The 15523-nt window shown below is 39.8% G+C and overlaps 1 protein-coding gene across 5 annotated transcripts in view; it reads left to right on the top strand.

Moving 5' to 3' along the window:
- Positions 1–15523, top strand: part of LOC132394204 (zinc finger and BTB domain-containing protein 5) — a 79359-nt gene that overhangs the window by 43311 nt on the left and 20525 nt on the right. For 3 of the 5 annotated variants that reach the window (XM_059970069.1, XM_059970065.1, XM_059970068.1), the window contains exon 2: positions 8879–15396. The exons of 1 other annotated variant lie outside the window; for it this stretch is intronic. In XM_059970069.1, the coding sequence (XP_059826052.1) occupies positions 8883–10925 (2043 nt within the window). In that variant the 5' untranslated portion in view covers positions 8879–8882 and the 3' untranslated portion in view covers positions 10926–15396. Of the gene's footprint in view, positions 1–2186; positions 2272–8878; positions 15397–15523 lie in introns of those variants that run through there. One more of the 5 variants, XM_059970066.1, reaches the window with a different exon arrangement.

Genomic DNA, 15523 nt, shown 5'->3' with positions numbered 1-15523 from the left:
GAATGGTTGAATAGGTTAGGACTTTATTCCCTGGAGCGTAGGAGAATGAGGGGAGACTTGATAGAGGTATGTAAAATTATAATGGGTATAGATAGAGTGAATGCAAACAGGCTTTTTCCACTGAGACTAGGGGAGAAAAAAACCAGAGGACATGGGTTAAGGGTGAAGAGGGAAAAGTTTAAAGAGAACATTGGGTAGGGGGGCTTCTTCACACAAGAGAGAGGTGGGAGTGTTGAATGAGCTGCCAGATGAAGTGGTAAATGCGGGCTCACTTTTAACATTTAAGAAAAACTTGGACAGGTACATGGATGAGAGGAGCATGGAAGGATATAGGCCAGGTGCAGGTCAGTGGGACTAGGCAGAAAAATGGTTTGGCACAACCAAGAAGGGCCAAAAAGCCTGTTTCTGTGCTGTAATGTTCTATGGTTCTATTAAACAAGACAGTATTGAGGTCGATCTACATTTAATGTTGCCAGATTGTGTTTAGAACTTGTGTTGTTGAGTGTTCTAGAAGGTGGCATGTAAATGAGAAATTGGAAGGCACTGAGGGTGGTAATGCAAAGTTCAATCTTTAAATGATCCTAGAGATGACAAACACTGGGCTTTGCTTCCAATCAAGCATTTCAGATAATTTTTGAGTAATAATTGGATGGAAGTAATCAGGAGCCATCAAACGCTTCCCATATGTTAATCCTTTCATTCCCTATCATCTGGAAACTTGGCCACCAAATCATCAATTCCATCATCTAGCTCATTAACATGTAATGGTGGACCCACCAAACCTTGCAGACCACCACTAGTCACTGGGAGCCAACAGGAAAAGTTCCTCTTTATTCCCACTTTTTGCCTCGTTCCGGTTAGTAATTTTCTGTTCATTCTATTATCTTTCCTGAAATACTGTGGACTCTTGTTTAACATCAAGCCTCATGTTTGGCACCTTGTTATAGGCCTTCTGAAAATCCAAGTAAACAACCTGTACTGACTCTTTGTCTATCCTGCTTGTTATTCTTGCCATCGCTGCTCTGTTATCATCCCTGCTAGTGTTCCTTCCAATCAGCGAAACCAGCTCCTCTCTCATGCCTCTGTAGTTCCCTTAAGCAGTTGCAATATGAATATATTCAATTTTAGCTTCTCCCTCTCAAACTGCGGAGTAAGTTCTATCACATTATGTTCACTATCTCCTAAAGGTTCCTTTACTTTAAGCTCACTTATCAAATCTAGTTCATTATACAAAACCCAATCCAGAGTTAAATTTTCTCCTGTGGGCTTGACCACAAGCTGCTCTTTTTTAAAAAAAAAAACAGCTCGTAGGCATTTTACAAATTCTTTCTTTTGGGATCAACTTAATTTTCCATATCTACCTGCATATTGCAGTGGTCAGGGATACTAAAGCACAAGCGCAAAAGGGGCATATAGAGTGATCAGAGGGTAGCTTGAGGAGCCTTGGCCTTAACAGATACAAGATTCTGGCTGTTTAGACAAAATGGGGACAGTATGTGCAAACTGTACATAGTACCAGGACCCATTCAAGCTGGAAAGGAGGGAGAGGGAAATATAGTCATTGCAGAGATAACATAGTTAAGGAACATGCACCAGTAGAGTTGCTGCCTCATAGCATGGTGACCTGCTTTTCGATCCTCATGCTCAGGTGCTATCTGCAATAATATGGGTTTTCTTTGGGGCTTGGTTTGCTCCCACTCAGTAGCAGGTTAATTAATGACAGTAGTTAACTCTATTGTGTAGTACAGCCTGGGGAGGGGAACTGATGGGAATGTGGGCAGAATAAAATTAGGATTATTGTTTAAAAAAAGTGGCCTCTTTCCCTCTCCCATCTGTATTCCAGAGAATGGTCCCTCCACAATTTCCTGCTTCACTGTCTTAGTTCCATCAACAGCCACTTCATTAGTGCAGATTCATAAATGGCCCCCTTTCACCCACCATAGTATCTCTTCTATGCAGTAAAGGCAACGGTCTGTAGATAGCATTGCATGGAGAGTTCCATGGTTGAGGATGTTTGGGAACAAGATAAAAGGGGAAGGTCCAGTTATAATGGTCCAGGTAGGCACTTATAACATAGCTAGAACAAGGAAGGTGGTTTAGCGAAGGGATTAGGTGCAGTTTGGGGCAACATTTGAAAAATAAGACCACAATGTTGATAATTTTACTTATTCTCTGCACATTTGAAGATTGGAGAAGTAAATGCATAGTTCAAAGACTGTGAGATGAATGGATTCCGAATCATGGAGCACGGGTATAAATGTTATTGGAAAGGTGAGCTCTTCCTTTGGGATGGATTTCATTTTCAACTCGCTTTTGGTTCACAGTACAAGAGCTGTGGATAGGCTTTAGACTAATTAGAATGGGAGGGAGGGTGCAAGTAACAAAGTTCAATGAATCAAATAAAGAGAAAGGCAGGTGAGGCAATGAATGAAAATCAAAACCATTGGAAAGCAGAAAACTGTAAGGAAAAGTGCTCTAGAAACTGAAACCAAGCTATTTTTTAAAAAGTGAGGTTTATAACACTTTATCTGAGTGTACATAGTATTTGCCACAAGATGGATGAGTTGATGATGGAAATAGTAACAGATGAGTTTGTTCTAGTAGGCCAAGCACAAACAGGAGAAAACCTGCAGATGCTGGAGATCCAAGCAACAGACACAAGGCAGGCCTGCCCTGCTGAGTTCCCCAGCATTTTGTGTGTGTTGCTTGTTCTAATACACATTGTTCCAGGTTGACTAGAACTGAGAACTCAAATTCAAAATCCAAAGTTATTTGTCAGTTTGAAAAGAAGAGAAGGGGTAGCAATATTGATTAAAGCGATCTGTATGTGGTGTGTAATGATGTCGTTCATGGTGTGCTGTCTGTATTGGTGGAAATAAAGAATAGCAAGGGAATAAAAAGACACAGTTGGGAGCGGTCTATTGGCCCCCAAAGTTTTGCCTAACGAGGACAAAACATAATTGGAGAAAAATCAAATAGAGAAAAATATAAGAAGGGATTTCGGTAATTTTAATCTGTGTGTTGATGCAGTAATTAGACTGATAAAGGTCTTGTGGAAAAGGAATCTGCAGAATGCTTCAGTAATGGTTTCTTAAAGAGAAATGTGTTACAGAATCTACCCAGGAACAGATACCATATCATGATATTATATCATTTCTCACCAGTGTGCATATCCCTCTCTTGATTTACATTGCTACCCCATCTCTTTTAATAGTGTTTATATTTAATTATGTGTAATGAGGTAGAACGCCTATTAAAGTTGAATCGGAATAAAACTCGGGAGACCAGCTTCTTACAGTTTATTGTGCACCCTCCTGCAGGAGTTTGAGACCCAGTTGTCATAGGGAAGGTATGTAAGTAGTGCCACCATTCGACAAGTGGACCCCCTCTCTCAGGCTACAGCCATATATTTATACATAGTAAGCCCCATACATTACTGTTGTAATATGTTATTTGAATTGGTACACCCACCAAGTCTGTTGGTGCAAAACTTAGTTACAGATAAGAGAGTCCGCTAGATCAAGTCTTAATTACAGATGGATGTGCTGTCCAGTCCTTATCAGTTATTCCCTTTGCTAGGCCCTGACTTAATTACAGATGGATGTTCATTTCTGTCCTTATCGGTGAGCCCTCTTCCCCCTTCTTAAATGTGGGTACATGTACAATGTTATCAAACTCTCAGTGTCTCTCTGCAAGCCAGGGAGAACTGGTATGGATCTGTCTTAGCTGACTGCTGAAGGCAGAGTTTACTTCAGTTCCAAAATTCCTATTCAATCCCAATTATTCTTTTAGCTGGAGGTTACATAGGTTCAAAATAATTTTTTTATATCCCCTCATGCCGAGAGATCTTGTAGTTGGGGAATTTCTGGGGAGTAATAATCAAAACATAGTATGTTTTAAGATACAATACCTTTGATCTGAATGTAGTATCCTGAACTAAATACAAACAATTACAATGGTTTGAAGGAAGTGTTGTCTAGAGTGGATTGGGAAAATAAGTAAAAAGAAAGGTCGTTAGTGAGTTGTGAAAGACCCACAAGAACCTATTCTTAGTAAAGTTTATCCCAATAAGAAAGGTGAACAATCCATTATTAGCAAAGATCAAAGTAACACCAAATTAAAAAATACTAGAGACACCATTTGGCAAAAGCAAATGATGGACCTGAGGATGAGAACTTAATTTTTTTTTAGAAATCAGTAGTAGATGACTGTAAAGCTAATAATGAGTGGGAAAATTAATTATGAGTGTAAAGTGGAAATAATATCACAATGAACTGTAAGAGAGCTTTTGTAGTCTCAGTAAAAGGAGGTATGTAGGAGACTGGAGAGTGAGTCTGGGGAATTAATAATGGGAAACAAGAAGATGGCAGATAAGTTAATACCTCACCTGGCCTTTGTGGATGCTATAAACATTCCCAGGTTAGCAGATGGTCTGCTGTCACCATGTCGTATGATGTGGGCAATCATGGTCTTATCCATGACTGCAATATGCTAAACAAGTGCTATAGCTTGCCCTAGGGTGACCTGCAGGCTAGCAGGAGGAGGAGTGGCTTACTCCTCCTTTGGTAGAGATGTATCTCCACCCTACCACCCATCTTCTTTCAAATAGAAAGGATGAACTTGCTTCAATTCCTATCTTGAGGAGGAAAGTATAGGAACATCTGTTGGGACCACGGGCAGACAAGCCATCTGGCTGTGCTGGCCTGCATCCATGGGGTTTAAATGAAGTAGTTGCAAAGATAACAGAGCCATTGTTTGAAGTTTTTCATAATTCAGAGCTCTGGGAGAGTAGCAGCAGATTTGAAAACACAATGCCCTTGTTCGAAATGGGGGTCTAAATAAAGGGAAAATGGTGGACAGTTAGTCTTTAGTCAAAGAAGAAATAGCTAGTCTCTTAGAAAATCTCTGAGATCAAACCAGTTTTCATGATTTTATGAGAGAAAAGTCATGTTTGACAAATTAGAGTTCTTTGAGGACATAACAAGCAAAGTCAATAGAATGGAACCTGCAGTGTATCTGGATTTCTAGAAGGCATTCTGTACGGATTCATATAAAAAGCTGTGTACAATAGAAGTCATGATATTGAGGAAAGTGTACTAACATGGATTGAAGACTGATTACTGCATAAATGAAATACTTTGTTTTCATTCTGGAAAAATACATCATGTAAAGTACCCTATGGATCAGTTATTGACCCTCAATTATATATATCTGTTATTGGTTTGGAAGAGGGTGTAGGGTGTTAGGACTCCAGTAAGGAAACCTCCTGTACCTAATAAAGTGGCCACTGTATGTATACGTGGTTTTATGCTGCTATGGTCCATCCACTTTGAGGTTCATTGTGCATTCATAGATACTCTTGTGTACACCACTGTTGTAACGAGTGATTATTTGAGTTACTGTTGCCTTCCTGTCAGCTTGAACCAATCTGGCCATTCTCCTCTGTCTCTCATTATTAAGGCATTTTTGCCCTCTGCATTGCTGGTTACTGGGTGTTTTTGTTTTGCGCCATTCTCTGTAAACCCTAGAGACTGCTATGTGTGAAAACTCCAGGAGATCAGCAGTTTCTGAGACACTCAAACCACTCCATCTGGCACCAACAAGCATTCCACAGTTAAAGTCACTCAGATCACACTTCAATTCCACAGAACACTCCCACTCTGACGTGTCTGTCCATGGCCTCCTCTACTGTCAAGATGAGGCCACATGCAGGTCGATGGAGCAATACCTTATCTCCCGCCTAGGTAGCCTCCTACCTGCCGGCATGAACATCCAATTCACAGACCTCTGTTGATACCCCAGCCCCCCTTTACCCCATCCCTATCTATTTTTTCACTGGTTCTCTTTCTCTTTTTTTCCCCCTCACTATAATCTCCCCCCAGCCCATTTCCCTCTAGCCTATCACTTCCCAGCTCTCTACTTCATCCTTCCCCCCCACTTCTTATCCCCTCTCCACCATCCCATGTTACTTCACTCCTGATGAAGGGTTTCGGCCCGAAACGTCGTTATTACTTCCTCCCATAGATGCTGTCTGGCCTGCTGAGTTCTGCCAGCATTTTGTGTTTTTTTAGATCACATTTCTTTCTCATTGCCATTGAACGTATACAGATTGAATGAATGGGCAAAAACTTGGTAAATTGTTTAAAGTGTGATGTCATGTTCCTTGGTAGGAACAATTTAAGAAAAGTAAACTTAAATAAGTAGGGGAAACTACAAATGAGTGAAGTGCAGAAATTCTTTTGTGTTCTTGTGCATGAAACAAAGTTAGCATGTAGTTGTGTCAAGTAATTGAGAAGTCTAAAGGCACATTAGCCTCTATTGCTGGGGATCGGAATTTTAAAATAGAAAAGTATTGTTAGATTTGTTTGGGCATTGGTGAGACCCAGCTAGAGTACTACATACGGCTTTGGGTTTTATTTTAGTTAAAGATGGAGGCAGCCCAGTAGAGGGTCATTAGGCTGTTTTATGAGATGAGAAGGTTGCACTAAATGAGTGGCTGAGATTGGATCTGTTCTTTGTAGTTCAGAAAACAGTGAAGGATGAATTTATTGAAAGATATATGAATACGATCCTAAGAGTTTCTAATAAGGGTCAATAGTTACAAGACAAGGAGAGTTCATTTAAAACTGAGGCACAGCAGAATTTTTTTCTCAAAGTTGTGAATCTCTGGAATTTTCTGCGTAGGAAGGCTGTGGAAGCTAGATCAATAGACAATAGGTGCAGAAGTAGACCATTTGGCCCTTCGAGCCTGCACTGCCATTTGGAGATCATGGCTGATCATCTACTATCAATACCCGGTTTCTGCCTTGTCCTCATATCCCTTGATTCCCCTATCTGTAAGGTACCTGTCTAGCTTCTTCTTGAAAGCATCCAGTGAATTGGCCTCCACTGCCTTCCGAGGCAGTGCATTCCAGACCCCCACAACTCTCTGGGAGAAGAAGTTTTTCCTTAACTCTGTCCTAAATGACCTACCCCTTATTCTCAAACCATGCCCTCTGGTACTGGACTCTCCCAGCATCTGGAACGTATTTCCTGCCTCTATCTTGTCCAATCCCTTAATAATCTTATATGTTGCAATCAGATGCCTCCTCAATCTCCTTAATTCCAGCGTGTACAAGCCCAGTCTCTCTAACCTTTCTGCGTAAGACAGTCCTGACATCCCAGGAATTGACCTTGTGAATCTACGCTGCACTTCCTCTACAGCCAGGATGTCCTTCCTTAACCCTGGAAACCAAAACTGTACACAATACTCCAGGTGTGGTCTCACCAGGGCGCTGTACAAATGCAAGAGGATTTCCTTGCTCTTGTACTCAATTCCCTTTGTAATAAAGGCCAACATTCCATTAGCCTTCTTCACTGCCTGCTGCACTTGCTCATTCACCTTCAGTGACTGATGAACCAGGACTCCTAGATCTCTTTGTATTTCTCCCTTACCTAACTCTACACCGTTCAGATAATAGTCTGCCTTCCTGTTCTTACTCCCAAAGTAGATAACCTCACAATTGTAAATAAACTTAAATATGAACAGGTAATCAATAGTAGAGTTATCTGGACAACATTTCAAATTGAGTTACTGGCATGATGAATTCTACAATCTGAATTATGCTGAATAGCAAATTGCATGCTTCACACAAGTCATCATTGGGTAATGCTTCTGCAGTATTTAATTTTTTTGTACATTTTAAACATTTGGTCAATTTCAGTTATTTATATAAAAAAAACACACAAGTATCATTTAGCCAGCAGAGGTTGGCCCATTACTGCCTTATTTGTGTCATCAAAGTTTGTTCTCAAACCTCCACTGCCTTGCGCATATACCCGCAATGGGAAAGGCTCTGGGAGTAAACCCAGAGGAAAAATCCAGAGCTGCAGTTCTGTCTGGCAACTCGTACAATGCTGCTGGTGTCAAACTGTTCTGATCTCTACCATTCCTTTGTGTTCATCAGAAGTGTGGACAGGTGTAACTTGCTACAAGGACAACAGCTTGTTTTCCATATTGTAATCCCCTGGCTTGTGTATCTAGACAGCTAGGATGCAGCATCTATGGTCGACCCTGACTGACAGGGCCCTCGATGTTTGATACTTCTGACCAACTGATGATAAATGATATTTTGATCCATGAAAAACCAGATGTGCTGTGTAATTCGGAGGTTTTTAGGGGGATTAACAATTTGGAGTTGCTAATATGACCACTGTGAAGAGAAGGTTTAGCAACACCATTGCTGCTTGGTATATGCATTTGCTGTTGTGCTGTATTATAACTTTAAAATGCAAAATTTTAATTAAAAAGATATATGGTTTGCACTTAGATTTGTAACATCCAGATAGAAATTAAGATCTTTCTAACATGTAGGTGTGAAGCTACCTGAATATGAGCTACTTGTACAGAATTCTGTTAGGAGCATCGAAGTCCCCTTGCGTAATGTAATTTAGTGTTTTAGCACAGACCTTTAGGCCCACTGGGAAGATCTAGCTTTTTAAAGTTAGCATTCATAGATACAGTCTTACTTGTGCAGATTCTGAAATTCTGTTCTGTGAAAAGGAGAACTGGACTTAATGTATTTCTTTACCATTTCAACTAACGATTGATCAGATGTCAGAAATCTGTCAGTCTTTGTCTCTATCGTACGTCAATAATGGAATAGTTTTTAAAAATTAGTGCACGAATGGAATTATTATACTATAATTTGTGTTTTTATAAGGTATACTTTAGAAGACCATTCTTTAAATTGTTTCACATTGTTATTTGTGAATTGCAAGTAGGTAGATGATGCCTACTGTTTTAATTGCAGCTTAGAAAATGTAATTTCTTTGGAAATCAGGATTGTTGCAGTTGGAAGAACCTATCATACCCTCTTTTTTTTTCCCCTTTTAATAGGATTATGGATTTTCCAGGGCACTTTGAGCAAGTTTTTCAGCAGCTGAACTATCAGCGGCTACATGGACAACTCTGTGACTGTGTGATTGTTGTTGGGAGCCGACATTTCAAAGCTCATCGGTCTGTGCTTGCAGCATGTAGCACCCATTTTCGAGCTCTCTTTACTGTCCCTGAGACTGATCAATCAATGAACATGGTTCAGCTTGACAGTGAAGTGGTCACGGCAGAGGCTTTTGCAGCTCTTGTTGAAATGATGTATACATCCACTCTAATGCTGGGAGAGAGCAACGTGATGGATGTGCTTTTAGCAGCTTCCCACCTCCACCTGAATTCTGTGGTGAAGGCTTGCAAACATTACTTAACAACCAGGACTGTACCCATGTCCCCTACAAGTGAAAGGCTTCAAGAACAAAATGCTCGTATGCAGAGATCATTTCTGCTTCAGCAGCTGGGTTTGAGTTTAGTCAATTCTGCCCTCAGCTCCAGTCAAACAATGGACGAGCAAGTTGGTGTGAACTCGTCACTGCGCCACCACTTGGAGGATCAGTCGACTGCATTTCCTGTCAGGCGTCTGCAGAAAAGGAAAGCCATTCCTGATGAAAGATCAAAGCAAAGGATAAGACCTTCCGTGGATGAATCTATCATCACTGAAGGGACATCAGACAATGGGCAAGCTGTGGTGCATACTTGTGAGGAACTGTTTACACCAGACTCCCTGAAATTGGGAGATGGTTCAAAAACTGATGCAAGTGTTGAAAATCAGGTAGAAAATGCTATGATTTTTGAGCAAGCCTTTAGTACGCCAGAAGATAACCAGGTAACCAGTCAGTCAGACAAAGGAGTCAACCATTCACAAGTATCTGTGGTTTCTCAAGCAACTCACATCGAAACTAGTTTCAACCAAGATTCTGCAAATGAGAAGTCAGATTTTCATTCTGAGACTACAGAGCTCCACATAAATGGAAGTGAGGAACAGGTCCGAATTGTTGTAAAGGCCGAGCCACTGAGCTCCCCTGATCCTCAAGATGAGACGAGTGATGCTGCCTCGCAGGCTGAAGGCAGTGAGTCAGTGGAGGTGGAGGGAGGAATGCCTAGTGCAGAAAAACTGGAGCTTAGTCCAGAGAGCAGTGACCGAAGTTTTTCTGACCCTCAGTCTAGTACAGACAGAGTAACCGACATACACATTCTGGAATCCGCAAACACAGACACAAAAGCCCCCTTTCATATTTCCACCTTTTTGAATAAAAACCGATCAAGCAGTTTCAGTGGAGGCCAAAGTGCAGATGACAACCTCCCGAACACAACGAGCGACGGCAGAATGGAGAGTGAAGCTACTTACTTAATGAGTCCAACATCCAGTGTGTCTGCCAGCGTCAATTCAACAATGGTAGCAACGCGAATGGAGAATCCCTTTAATGACAGTGCTGATTCTCATTTCATGAGACCTATGCAGGACTTGCTGGGCCTGTCATGTGGGCAGTCTTCAGAGTACAAAACTGGGGGAGAACCATTCAGATTGGAATTTCCCAGGCCTAGTTCTGGATTGCATTCACTTTCTAGGCAGTCAATCATTTCATCGCGAGGAGGAGCCACTAATTTTCCAGGTTATCGCCGCATTGCCCCAAAAATGCCCATAGTGACTTCTGTTGGAGATGGAGGTTCTGGATCACAAGACAATAGCTCTAATTCTCAGGTCCGAATATTAAACAGTACCTCTTCCACTTTTGAAAATAACCATTCTTTACAGACAGGCCCTCCGCAGCTGACACGTGCATCTGCAGATGTACTTTCAAAGTGTAAGAAAGCCATGTCAGAACACAATGTGCTGGTGGTGGAAGGTGCCCGTAAATATGCTTGTAAAATTTGCTGCAAGACATTTTTAACATTAACAGATTGCAAAAAACATATTCGTGTTCACACTGGAGAGAAACCCTATGCATGTTTAAAATGTGGCAAAAGATTCAGTCAATCGAGTCACTTATACAAGCATTCTAAGACCACCTGCTTGAGATGGCATGGCGGCAATTTGCCAAGTACTTTGCTCTGACATAGACATTCCCCATGTTTGTATTTGCTGCTTTGAAGGTGCTGACCTCTTTATTTTAGAAAAAAGAGCTCTTGTAAGGTGAAAACGATGAAAATAGACGTTTCAATTGCAATTAATAGCAAAATGTCAGTAAGGTGCCGAATTCAGGGCAAATCAAATTTTGTAGAATTTAGTAACTGTATAAAATATATACTGCAATTTTTTTATGCTGTTCAGCTATTTTATTTCAGTAGTTGCTGACTAACCAAAATCTGCAAAGTGATTAGCACAGAATAGTCTGTTTGTGTATTTCCTGAATGTATAGCTCATGTTTTATCTGGACGATGTATAAATCAAGGAGCAAAGGAGACCTGTAGGGTGAATATATTGACCATTGATTATCTGTATATTTATGTGGAGAGGAGAAAGGAAGGTTTGATTCTCACTGAATAAGCCTTTACTAATTATATCACTGTGCAGGAGGACAAGTAATCAGCATTGACCATATGTTGCTTTTACAAATCCATAAAAGACATTCTGTTCCAAAAGTGAAATACTCCAGATGCTGGAAAAATGAAAAATCACAAAATGCTGGAAATACTCAGCAGGCCAGGTAGTTTCTGTGGAAAGAGAAAGACACTTTGCACCATTTGCCATCCATTTAACAATAGATGGCAATCTGGAAGAACGATTAGAGGTACCATTGTAAAGATTTAATATTGTGAAAGCTGTGTTAGGAATGAAGAGAATTGCCTGTGGAATTGCTTTGATTGAGTGAAATGAACCTAGTACCTAATGGGGCTCTGGTTGATTGCCCAAATTTGACAGTAATTGTCATGGATATACAGCTAAAGCTCTTGGAACGTGGAGATGCACATTCTGTGCTGTTAATTCAGGGTATTCATTTAAAGCAGACATGATTTGACTAGATTATAGGGTGAATCATTAAATAAATGGAATGTACAAAAGGATTATTTTCTTTCTAGAACCGATTTGTTTTATACTAATGGCATACTTTCTCCTTGGATAACAAACACTTATTTGACTTTTACGACATTATTTATTAGCCCTTGTCCTAGTGTTCCTTTAAATGTAGGACATGGAGAGGATGCGTGGCGTGCCAGTGCGGGGAAAGCATCACTTGAACAATAAAGCCCTGTCACAGAAAGGAACAGGCCAGAGAACAAAGCACTGGGTGCTAAATCCTAGTGCACTGGAGCATGAATTGGGGATTGGGCAGAATAGTTTGCAGGAGACTCAATTTACATTCTTGCTTAGTTGAAGATGTATATATGTAAATTGAGATAATTGGCTACAATAAAAGTTGTTTCGATGGGACCTTGAGCTCTTGGTACAGATTCTTAATTCTTGTGTGCATAGTTGTTCCTACTACTCTAAAGCTCTCTTGTTCTCTATATTTGAGATAATAGTCCTTTTCAAAATACAGCTAGCACTTAGTGTGGATCAATTTGTTATAAATGACATGAATTTGTTTGGAATATTAGAGGTAGGTAAAATATTTTCTGTTTCTGTCTTAGGAACTTGAATAGAGAATTTCCATTCATTGTAACCCTTTTCAATGTTCACTTTATACGTTCAGTGACCACTTTATTAGGTAACTCCTGTACCTAATAAAGTGGCCACTGAGCGTATGCTTGTGGCATTCTACTGCTCTAGCCCATTCACTTCAAGGTTTGATGTTTTGTGTGTTCAGAGATGCTTTTCTGCACACCACTGTTGTAACACATGGTTATTGAGTTACTCTAGCTTTCCTGTCAGCTTGAGCCAGTGTAGCCATTATCCTCTGACCTCTTATCAACAAGGCATTTTTACCCACATAACTATTGCTCACTGGATGTTTTTTTGTTTTTCTTACCATTCTCTGTAAACCCTAGAGACTGTTGGGTGCAAAAATCCCAGAAAATTGGCAATTTCTGAGATACTCAAACCACCCTGTCTGGCACCATTAATTATTCCATAATGGAAGTCACTTTGATCACATTTCTTCCCCATTCTGATGTTTGGTCTGAACAACAACTGAACCTCTTGACCGTGTCTGCATGCTTTTATGTATTGAGTTGCTGCCATATGATTGACTGATTAGATATTTGCATTAACAATCAGATGCGCCTAATAAAGTGGCCATTGAATGTAGAGTCCTGTCCTCGAAACCACAAAATCTGACTGTTCAAAAAGAGGGTTAAATTGTAATGCTATAGTGTCCAATCAGGTGAAATTTATCATTCAAATAAGAGAGTGACTAATAATGTCACTTCTAATCCAAATTCCACAGTATGCTTTTGATTTTGAAATGCTTTCCGGAGTATTATTTCAATGGTTCAACAGATGGCTGTAGTGTATTTGCAGGTTTCTGAAAACTGTTAGAGTTCAACTGAAGACTGTCAATAATTCGCACAAAATTCCCTGATACACTTTTTCATTTTACATGTTATTTTTCTTTACCTTAAATGCTGAAAGAGAAACAAAGTAAATTTGTGGCATTCTTGAGTTTTCGAAAGATTCATCTGTAATAATGTTGCTGGTTATTTAGAGATTGCAGCCTCCTGTTATGCTGTGAGTCCTAAGTGGGAGTTCACTTTTTTAGTTGATTCAAAGATTTAGCCAAAAATGGAATTGGTGTTTGAAGCATTGGGAAATGGCTGTTAATCATATTACAAGTAATGAAGAATTTTCTGCTGAAATAAATATGCCAGAAAACTCAGTTCCTGATTGAGATGTAAGGAATAATGGTGGAAAATTTTTTCAAAAACCTTTGGAAAATCATGTTCACAGTAGTACAAACAACCTGATCTCTGTAAAAGGCCAGTATGAAATAATTCTGATGACAATAACTATATGTATAATATTATTTATGATCTGCTATGTAATATTTTAGATAATCATACTGTTTTTAAACAAACATACAGTATGGTTCAGAATGACTTGGCTGTAATCATATTAGCCCTTGAGAGTGGAAGAATCATTCAAGCAAAAACTTGAGTTTAAATTTAATTCTCTGCTACATTGGAGAATAAAGTTATTCTAAATTGGATTTCTGTTCTTTTCTCCCTTTAACAACTTGGAGCAGCATCAGTGCTTTACAGGGCTTTTCTAACCATTAAACTCTGTCATTTGAGAGACCAAGGAGTTAATTGACAACTGGTGTCAAATCCTAGCATTTTTCTCAATTTACCTTTCCACAGTGTTCCATCTTGCCAACAAGGTTTGTTACTGGAATCTAGCTAATTTGCAGGATAAATAGGAAACTATTCAACCAGTGTTGCCTCCATTCCAGAACTAATCACTAGTCATCAACCTGCATACTTGGAGTCCCAGCACCAAGTCATTGTCGATTTGTTCACTAAAGGAAAGAGAATGGGCTGAACAGTTAACATTCTCAACAGAACAACACTGTATCCCATCACCTAAAAGGTCCACAGGAAAACACGGACCACTACTTGTATCTTAGCAATTAGAACGAAGACATCCATTGATTGAAATTTCCTGATGGCTTCACAGCGTTTGGCCAATTATGTAAAAGAGTGAAGTATGGCAAAAAGTTCATGGTGTACCATCCAGCAGTGATTCATGTATCACCCTACATGAGCATTCAAAGCACTGGAAAGGTACCATTAATACTGTTTCCTCAGAGTACTTCAAATTCAAGATAAGGTGACTAAAGTCAGCACGTCCTTGAACTCCTAAGTATATTCTGTCAGGCACCAGATTCTTCAAATGGACACTCCCAAGCTCTACCAAATCATGAGGCCAGCAGGATGGTCTGACGGAACCATTCAAATATGGTCTCAAAAGTCTTCATAGAAACACCAGCTTGTGACTGCCTGAAATGGAGAAACATTTAGGATGGTACTGGACACCTCAAGTCTATTCATTGAGAGATACATAAGCTCACTGTAAACGGTGGAAGGGGCACACTCTCTCCTCAAACTATCCCTCCATCCAACACATCAAACACCTGCCCTACTTGTGGCAGAAGTTGCATGTCCCAGATTGGGTTTTAAAGATAGAAATAGGATAAAACCAGAGAAATAGAATGGAAGGAAGTTATCCTTTTTCAAGGAACTTAAGACAATTTTGTGAATATTGAACTATGGCAGATGACTAATTGGATGCAGTTCATTAGTAATGCCATACAACCTGTATGTTGCGTCTCTGCATGTCCAACCAGTTGACATTTTAACAAATGTATTATTTTAACATCCCAATCACCACTGTACCTGATGTTATTTTGAAAGTTGAAAATGATAAAACTTGCTTGTATGTAATACCATTCCATTGAACAACTAATTACTTTTTGTAAAAACTATCACTGTTTGCAAATTTTGCGTGGATAATGTACTTTCCTGAAAGCTAAAGAAAGTGCTTTTTAGTAATGTGGAATCATGCTACAGTGAGAACCCTTAATTTTGTGGAAAAGCAAGTCTGGGCATCTTCTGATGAAAAGTCACTGAACTAAACTTAACTGTTTCAAGCTGCATTTTCTGTCTTTATTTTCATTACTATACAATTCCCTGTTAAAAGGGAGCCATTTAACTCTTAAGCAGTGCCATGTACAAAACTACATAAGGGCCAAAAGCAACATACAGTTTACTTTTAGA

This window comes from Hypanus sabinus, chromosome 5, assembly GCF_030144855.1.
Source record: "Hypanus sabinus isolate sHypSab1 chromosome 5, sHypSab1.hap1, whole genome shotgun sequence".
NCBI lineage: Eukaryota > Metazoa > Chordata > Chondrichthyes > Myliobatiformes > Dasyatidae > Hypanus > Hypanus sabinus.
The sequence above is the reverse complement of the archived record's forward strand: the minus strand, read 5'-3'. Positions and strand labels throughout refer to the sequence as shown.